We start from the raw sequence: 8,792 nt of genomic DNA, 5'->3' as shown, positions 1-8,792 counted from the left end.
CGAGCATGGGAAAATGCTCTGGGTCCTATCCCTCGTGATGTAGGGACAGCCCCTTTCTGGGCCATGGTGTGTCCCTGGCTCCGGCCACAAGGCAATGACCCGCCTGGCCGGCGTCCGGCCTGTCCTTGGCTGAGCGGGTGCAGGATGTGACACCCCAGCAAGGCTGTGCTGGCAATTCCCATAGGCACAGTGTGGCAGTGGGGACATGGCAGAGATTGTGGAAGAAGACCAAGCCCTCGCTGCCCCATGCCTCGTGCTGGCCTGCTGGGTCATGGACCAAGCCATGCCGAGCCGTGATCCCTTCCAGCTGTGCTGGCCCCAGGCGGCTGACAGGGCTGCGGGATCCTCTCCCTGCCAAGTCGTTGAGGTGTCAGCCAAGAGTTAGCAGGGAAAACGCCAAGCAGCCGCCAAGCCGGCCAACCCCTCATCCTCAGCCTTCCTCCTCCTCCTCCTCCACTGCAGAGAGCCTCCCACCATCCTGCTGGAGCCCTGAGCCCGCATCCCACTCCAGCAGGGTCCCCCCTTAGCACCCAGTGTGCCTTCACCCCAGCTGTGCCCCAGGACCCCCCACCGCCACTCCCAGGGTGTCCTCCCCATCCTGGCCCCTCCACCTGGGGTGCATGGCCCCCTCCTATGGGTCTGTCTGGAAAGGGATGGTTCCCCCTCCCCAAACTTTCCAGCTCTCTGCAGAGCAGGAACAATCGTAGCCTTTGTCTTCCCTTAATCTCCTGGTTAGGAATTAAAAGGGGGGAAAAAACCCAGCAGCACAAAAGACTCTTTTGCATGGGCTGGGAGAGGGGAAGCCCAGGGCACAGGCATAGTGCAGGCAGGGTGCAGGCAGGGCTTGCCTTTCCCCCAGCCCAGCCTGGCCACCATGCTCCCCAAGGGCCACCCCACACTGTTCCCATCCCTGTGACCCCAGGATGTTCCTGCAGAGGCATCTGAGGGGTGAGGGCTCTGGGAGCATCCTCTGGTCCCCTCAGGCCCTCAAAAAGTCCTCACTCATTGGCTGTTCTGGGAGGAGGCAAGGAACATCTTTGGGGGGCACTCGGGCTGGGCTTGAGGTGCCGAGTGCCTCCTGCTCACTGCCGTGGGCTCGCTTTCACACACACAGTGCCCAAACACACCCTCACCCCCCCAGCGCAGGGCTCCCTGGCACCCAGAGCCCCCAAAGAACCACACAGGCATCACAGACCTCCATAAAATTCCTTAAATAATTTAATTGAAAAAAGTCTTTTTGTTAAAAAATATTTTTACAAACGCACGCTCGCATTGATTTCCCTGGCTGCTGTTTTTTTGTTGTTGCTTTTCTTTCACCATGGAACAGAGCTTTCCCCCAGTGTGGATTGATATGGAAAGGGAGGTGGCAGGTACAGCATGAGGAGAGCTGCTGGGTGCACCCAGGCTGGCTGCAGGAATGCCGTGTCCTGCCCCATGGGAGTAGGGTGTGCATGGAGAAGGCTGGGAGAAGGGGCTTGTTGTTTGAAATGAGCAGGGCCTCTCCCCAAAGCAAAGTCAGGCCAGAATAGAAGGTTGAGGTGGGGATGTTTGAGGTGCACTGGGGCTAGTGGGACCCCAAACCTTGCAGCAGCAGGGGCTGGGGGGACAAGGGAGGAAAGGGGCAGATCCTGTGCCCCACAGTGCTTCCAGGTGGAGGACTATGGGGAATTAGCAAGCCCCAAATAGGCTCTGACACCTCTTTAGCCACTTGCTCTTTAAAGTCTCCCAGTGACAGGGTTCCTTGGCCTGATCTGGGAGAGGAGTGAGGTCTGCCCAGCGCTGCTGTTTGGGGTCCCACTGTGGCAGGCTGGGGAGCAGACAGGATAGGGAGAAAGACAGGATGGGAAATCCCAGCAAAATGAGGCTGCAGTGTCCCCAGCAGCCAGCATTCCAGATACATCCTGCAAAGAAGAGATGGTGGGAAGCAGGGAGACCGTTGCCTGGTACAGGACCTGCTGCCAGCCGCCCTCCCGGACTTGTTTACTGTTCTCTGTGGAGAAGGACGGGGTTAATGAGAAACCCAAAGGCAGGCCAGTTCCAAGGAAAGGGGAAAAACAACACCTGCTCTGTCAGCCTGGGAAGGAGGGGAGCAGGGCCAAGTAGTGGGGAGCAAATGGGCGCACCTCCTCATTTTGGGGAGCAACTGCTTGCCCCTATGCACTGCCAGCAAAGCACCCCATAAGCCAGCCAGCAAGGTGTACTGCAGCCAAGAGGGACCTGAGAAACCCAGGATGAGCAACTGGTGGTCCCACTTGGCTACTATGGAGCAATCCCCCCTGGACTGAGGGCATGGGATCCCTGGCTCTGTTCTCCCAGGGGGTTACCTTGCTGCCTGCAGCCAGTTGGTTCACCTTGGTGTGTTCCCACCTGGCTCAGCAGCCGCCATTTCACAGGGAAGAGTGAGGCCAGTGATTGAGGGATGCCCAGGGGCTGTTGCAACATTCCTGCTGGGGGCCAGATTCTGCCCAGGGGGAGCAGAGAAGGAGCAGCACCCTGGGGAGAAGCCTCGGGGCTGTGGGGACCCTCTGGCACTGGGATGGGCAGTGTGCATGCCTGCTCTCCACTTGGCTTTCACATTCAGTGTTTGATTCCCCCAGTTTCAGCCTGACTTGATGAGGGAATGGGGGAAAAAGTTGCTGAGCACCTCTAGTACATTAGATGGAGTTTCCTGACTGGCTCTGCTCTGGGACTCACAACCTCCACCCTATGCACCCCACACGGAGCGCGCTGGGTCTCCCAGCACTGCAGGGTGGGTACATCATCACTGCCTGCTCCCCGTGGGACAACCCGAAAACATGACAGCAAGAGAAGACGGGAGCAGAAAGGGGCATAGAGCCAGCTTGGGGTTGGACAGGAGGAAGAAGAGGATGGCCCTGGTGGGCAGCAAAGCTGCAGGCAGCCAGGCCCATCCAATGAGAGCGCGATCGAGCAAAGGAAACTCGGGTAAAATTCTTATTGCCTTTATTCTGCCCATTGCCTCCCACAGTCCTGCGGCCAGCACACACCCACGCACGCATGCACACACTCACGCACACTCAGGCACGCTGGGAGTCTCTCCCTCGGCTCGGAGGAACCGGGCTGCAGTGAATCCTCAGGGAAAGGTGAGTGAGTCTTTTGGCAGCAATCACAGCGTGTGTCAGGAGTGGGCAGCCATGCCGGCGGCACCTGCTCCTTCTGCATAAAAGAGGAGGCTGCGGGAGCCGCGGCCCCGGCGCAGCCCCCACCCCAGCCCCGCTCTCCGGCCCCTCGGGGGGAGCGCGGCTGCCGTCGGTCCGGGGGCGGAGGGTCCCTGTGCAAACGTGCTGACGGCCTCGCTCTGCAGTCCAGAGCCGGCCAGGAGAACCAAGAGGGTAAGAGATGTGGAGCCAGGCAGCTGGTCCCCCTCCCTCCCCTTTCTGCTCCCTCTTTTCTTTTTTTTTTTAATATATCTCTTTTTTTTTCTTTTTTCATTTTTTTTGCCTAACTCCCTGCATAGTAAATCGGGTTCGAGTTCTGGCGTGCAAAGCCAAGAAAGGGAGCGAAGCCTTCCCTTCGGACACGTTCCAGTGCAGACCCTCGGACGGAGGGCTCGCCAGGGCTGGAGGAGAGAAGTGATTGTCTGGGGCTGGTGGCCCCAGCCCTGTCGCTGGCTTGGCCTCCCCCGGCTGCTTCCATTTGAGGACCAGAGTTAGGGAAGGGTTCTGACGTGTCTGATGGACTCAGTGGACGGGTCAACAGTCTGTGGCCTTGGGGAGGTGAGGGAAGTGAGGACTGGGGGGAAAACGGGGTGAAAAGAAATCCAAGAAGCAGAACAACTCTTCAAACCGATGAGCACCGAGACAGGGCGGGAAGCGGGATGTGCCATCTCTGTCCCATAATCCACCTTCAATATGAAGATGTGTTGCTGCCTCGCCGCTCCAGGACACGGGACGAAAAGCTGGGCTCCCTCTCGGCATGAGTGCCTTTGATCCAGGGAAGGGTGTCCAGTCCCATCCCGTCCCAGGCGACCGTCCGAGGCAGAGGAGCGCCGTGTGGAGGGGAAAACGGGAAGCTGGGCTGCACCGCAAACTGAACCTGGTTGGCAGGTTCCCTCGGTCCGTTCCAATGCAGAGTCCCCTGTGGTCAAACCTGCACTGGGAGCGTCTGGTTCATCTGCAGCCTCATGTCCTGAATGCTGCTCAATATCTTCTTCTGGTGCCCTGCTAACGTCACCCCTATCCTCAGCAGGTCCCTGCAAAGACAAGGTGAAGACTCAGCCCCCCACCACCAGCAACATCAGCATGTGGCCCTGCCCCATGTAGCTGCAAGGCTAGGGACCTATCCGTCTGCATTACAGCCCTCTGCTAAGCTCTGGTGCTCCTCTAACACCAGGGGACTAGATGCTGAATCCCAGACCTGAACTCCCTTGGGACTGGATGCTAAATCCCAGCCTTAACTCAGCCAACTACGTGCCCAGGTGGGAGGAGGTGGCTGTCAGAGAGGCAAGTGACAAGGGACACTGTGCAGCAGCCCCAGCCCCAGCCACTTCTCTCCTCTGCAAGCAGGGACTTACTCTGCAGTCATCTGTGCCACCAGGTCAAAGGAGGCAAACCCGGCATTGACAAAGTTCTCCTTGTACCGTCCCATTTTGATGGCATCCAGCCAGTCTCCCACGGTGGTGAAGGTGGTGTAATCCGGGACGGTGCGGTCCAGAAGCGGCTGGGAGATGCTAAAGGGCAAGAGAGCCACAGGTCACAGGCAGCAGAGGGCAGAGAGATGTAACTGGAAGCAGGGGATATTTCTTATCCCTGTCCTCCCACAGTCTATTTCCAACCACTCCAGCATTTCCTGGGCTTGGGGGAAGCCCTGGCTGGAAACAGGAATGCCACTGACCCAGACTGGACGCTGGCGATGACTTTCAGGCTGGCAGCATTGCGGATGAGCTTGTCCAGCGTGTTGACGATCTGTGCAAACTTGGGCCGCAGGTTGCGGTCCCGCACCCAGCAGTCCAGCATCAGCTGGTGCAGTGCAGTGGGGCAGTCCATGGGGGGTGGCAGGCGGTAATCCTGCTCCACTGCATTGATCACCTGCAGAGAGACATGTAGGCTGTGAGCCACCTGGGCTCCCACAGGCAGCCTACAGCCCCCAGTTCCCCGCTCCCCAGAGAGCACTTACGTCCTGGTTGGACATGTCCCAGTAAGGTCGCTCCCCGTAGGACATAACTTCCCACATGACGATGCCGTAGCTCCACACATCGCTGGCTGAAGTGAATTTGCGGTAGGCAATGGCCTCAGGAGCCGTCCATCTGATTGGGATCTTGCCCCCCTGCACAGACACACAGCTCCCTGATTAGCACATACCTGAGGTGTCTCCCCCCACCCCCAGATCAGTGGATCCCTCACGAGTGTCCCATACCAGGGAGCTGGTGTAGGTGGGGTCAGCCGGGTCATCCTCCAGAAAGCGAGAGAGCCCAAAGTCGGACACTTTGCAGACCAAGTTGCTGTTGACAAGGATGTTGCGGGCAGCCAGATCCCGGTGCACGTAGTTCATCTCCGAAAGGTACTTCATGCCAGCAGCGATGCCTCGCATCATTCCCACCAGCTGGATGACTGTGAACTGCCCATCATTCAGCTGCCAAGGGAGAGATCAGAGGGGCTTGCAACCCACCAAACAGACTGAGGAAGGATCCCAATGTGCCACCATCATCTTCCTCCTCCCTAGAGCCACCCCTCTTCTCCCACCCCATGATGTCTATGCAGAGTTTAGCTCCAGGGACTCTAGCATGACAATATAGAGGGGTGGGGAAAGGCTTGGAGTTGCTGTCCCCCATTCACAGCAGTCCCCACCCCAGGGCAGGAAGGTATGGATGCTCACCCGGAGGAAGGAGTCAAGTGCACAGTTCTCCATGAATTCCGTGATGATCATGACGGGGCGGCTCTTGGTGACCACACCCTCCAGGTGGATGATGTTGGGATGGTCGAACTGGCCCATGATGCTGGCCTCGCTCAGGAAGTCCCGCCGCTGCCGCTCGGTGTAGCCCACCTTCAGCGTCTTGATGGCCACAAAGATCTCACGGCGGCCGGGCAGCTTCAGGCGTCCACGACAAACCTCACCGAACTCCCCTGTGGTGGGGAAGGAGAGAGGAGAGCAGCACAGTGAGCCATGGGACAGGGTGGGAGGTGGTAGTCTCAGCAGCTGCTGTGCCCATATCCAGGACTTGCCTGCTCCAATGACCTCCTCAATTTTCACACAGGAGATGTCAATCTCCTTGGCGAATTCCCGAACAGCTTCATTAGGGTCCTCATATGTGAAGGGGTCAATGTACACCTTCGTCCCAGGGGTAACTGCAAAGGCAGGAGTCATGACCAGGAGGGACACAGCACAGGTGACAGATGCCAAGTTACTTGGCTGGCTGTCAGCCCACCCCTCCTTCATTAGCAAAGGCTGTACCTTTGCCTGCGCACAGGGCAGGAATTGGGAGAGAGCAGGCAGAGCCCATTTGCTGGGCTCTCACACTCACCATATTGCTGCAACTTCTCTGTGTACTCAGGGTCGGTGTTGTTGCGTTGCTTCCTGCCCAAAGGAGACGAGAGGAGGTGTTCAGTAACCATCCCTTTCCTGATGGGGCAAAGACATTCACTGCCAGCTTCGAAATCCCAGCATAGACAGTCTATGCCAGAGAGCCTTCCCTCTGGCAGTCTGCGTGCAGAGCCATCCCTCCACCCGAGGTGCTATGGGAGGAGATGGCCTAGTTGTGCTGCAAAGATGGCAGAGCACAGCTCATGCTGGGGAAGGAGACCGGTACAGTCCTTCCACAGAACCCAAGGTCTGGGATCCCTGCATGGCAGGTCCAGTCCTTCGCTCTCAGACTGGAGCTGACAGAGCTCTGCCCGTAGGTCAGGGGAAGAAAGCTCTGTGGCACAAAGGAGCAACCCCCAAACCCAGCTCTGAACCCACCCTTCCCTGTAAAGCCAGTACCTGAAGCAGACGATAGCGATCACCACCACAACGATGACGAACACCAACCCTGCTGTGGCCGAACCTACGATCAGAGGCAGTTCCTGGAAAGTCTTGCTGGTGGAGCCTGGACGGATGGAGAGGCAGGAATCAAAGTCAAGCTAGGGAAGGAGCATGCATAGGAGCATGCATAGGAGGGCTGGGGGATGGAGGCAGCCCAGTCCTGGTACCTACCACCCTCTGCAGTTGTCTGAAACTCCGTGGGGAGGCTGTAGCGGCCATATCCAGCCACGGTGCGTGCCCGGACCTGCACCATGTACCGAGCATTGGCCTTCAGCCCATCCAGCCGCACCGAGTTCTTCTGGCTGGTGACTGTGTTGGCGATGCCATCACTCTGGCCTTGCTGTAGGGGAGACATGTGGGCGTCACCTCTGGGAAGCCCTCCCCTGTTTGGTGGCTCCCACATTCCCCAGGGACCATCTCTGCAGTGGCTCCCTTTGCCACAGAGCTGATGGCCAACTAAGAAAGGCTGGAGGAGGGAAAAAGCTGCTCCTGCTTTACCTTCTCCGAGTACTTGATCTCATAGTCAAGAATGATGCCGTTGGGTCTCTCTGGGGGAGTCCATGACAGGGTCATGCTGTTCCCAGTGCTGCTGTGCAGGTGCATTGTCGGCACGGCAGATGGGGCTAGGAAAGAGGGCAGAGGAAGAATGAGCCACTGGTGCCAGGCTCCCCCCCTCCACCATCCCACATCAGTGTAGGACCTGCTTGGATGATCTTGGTGGAAAGGCATGGAAAACACTGGCCTCCCCCAAGTTTCTGTACGGAGGTGTGATCTCAACACCAAGGGGAGCCTCAGAAATAGTACCAAGGCTTCACCCCATGCCTAGCTGCAAACTGGTCTGGGGAAGTGCCCTGCCAGCCCAAACTGGGGCTCCCTCCCTTCCTCCACTTGCCAGGAGCTCCACGCTCCACCCCACCAAGACCCATGAAATCAGATCAGAGCACAGTGGCTGGAGATTACCAGTGTGCTGGAGCAGGGCCAGAGCAGGTGGAAGGAGGGAATGGCAGAGGGAGGGAACGGCTGGCTGCAAAGCTTTGGGCTGGTGCTGAGCCTTCCCAGGCCCACAGGGGAGAAATCTCATTTCCTTCCTCCTTCCTTTGCAGCAGGCACAGCATCTCTGGGGTAGGTCCAGGAGCTCCAGAGTTCTCTGGAGCATCTGCCAACCCTACCCTTCTCCACTTGCATGTGTTCTGATCACATCTCCTCAGGAGACATGCGTTAAACGGAGAGGGCAGTTCACCCAGGGGATTAGATGCAGACGTGGAGAGCCAGTTACGCAGCACCACAAAGGACTGCAGCCTCCCAGGCTGTCAGCAGGAAATCTCTGCTCCGCTCTGCGGCAGAGATCCAGCCCCTGCTCCTTGCAGCTCCACTGACCTGCCTGGTTGGTGGTGATGTTGACAGAGGCAAAATGGGGAGGGTAGGGACTCTTGTTGGAGATGCCATTCACAGCCTGGATCTCGAAGGTGTACTGGGTGTGGGCCATCAGGTTGCTGATGTAGATGCGTCGCTCGGTGAGGCCGAGCTGGCGCGGCACGAACTCCACGTTGTCGTCGCAGCGGGTGCACAGGCGCCGCTCCACACTGCACTTCTTGCAGATGACGTTGTAGAGCAGGTCATCCCGCCCGCCCGTGTCCTGTGGCTCGCTCCACTCCAGCACCAGCGATGTCTCGTTCACATTGGAGATGACATTGCGGGGGGCCGAGGGGACGCCTGCAGGGAGAATGGGGGGGTCAGGGATGGCATGTCCTCATGCCCAGCTCATGCCTGGTGTGGGCCCAGCATGCTCTTCCACCCCAGACGTGGACCCTCAC

The 8,792-nt window shown here is 58.4% G+C and overlaps 1 protein-coding gene across 4 annotated transcripts in view; it reads right to left on the bottom strand.

Annotated features, from left to right (window-relative positions):
• Positions 1-2,944: 2,944 nt before the first annotated feature.
• The window catches only part of EPHB3 (EPH receptor B3), a 61,249-nt gene continuing 55,401 nt past the window's right edge, over positions 2,945-8,792 (bottom strand). For 3 of the 4 annotated variants that reach the window (XM_051781489.1, XM_051781488.1, XM_051781490.1), the window contains 12 exons: positions 8,356-8,691; positions 7,477-7,601; positions 7,150-7,318; positions 6,937-7,042; positions 6,479-6,576; positions 6,180-6,302; positions 5,833-6,080; positions 5,374-5,589; positions 5,134-5,283; positions 4,852-5,045; positions 4,532-4,687; positions 2,945-4,210 (listed from right to left, as the gene is read on the bottom strand). In XM_051781489.1, coding sequence (XP_051637449.1) covers positions 4,102-4,210; positions 4,532-4,687; positions 4,852-5,045; positions 5,134-5,283; positions 5,374-5,589; positions 5,833-6,080; positions 6,180-6,302; positions 6,479-6,576; positions 6,937-7,042; positions 7,150-7,318; positions 7,477-7,601; positions 8,356-8,691 — 2,030 coding nt within the window. In that variant the 3' untranslated portion in view covers positions 2,945-4,101. The remainder of the gene's footprint in view (positions 4,211-4,531; positions 4,688-4,851; positions 5,046-5,133; positions 5,284-5,373; positions 5,590-5,832; positions 6,081-6,179; positions 6,303-6,478; positions 6,577-6,936; positions 7,043-7,149; positions 7,319-7,476; positions 7,602-8,355; positions 8,692-8,792) is intronic. The other variant, XM_051781491.1, reaches the window with a different exon arrangement.

Source organism: Manacus candei, unplaced genomic scaffold, assembly GCF_025592945.1.
Source record: "Manacus candei isolate 608988 ecotype Guabito, Panama unplaced genomic scaffold, ASM2559294v1 h1tg000015l, whole genome shotgun sequence".
In the NCBI taxonomy this organism is placed as follows: Eukaryota; Metazoa; Chordata; class Aves; order Passeriformes; family Pipridae; genus Manacus; species Manacus candei.
Note: the sequence above shows the minus strand (reverse complement) of the source record. Positions and strands in the feature narration are given on the sequence as shown.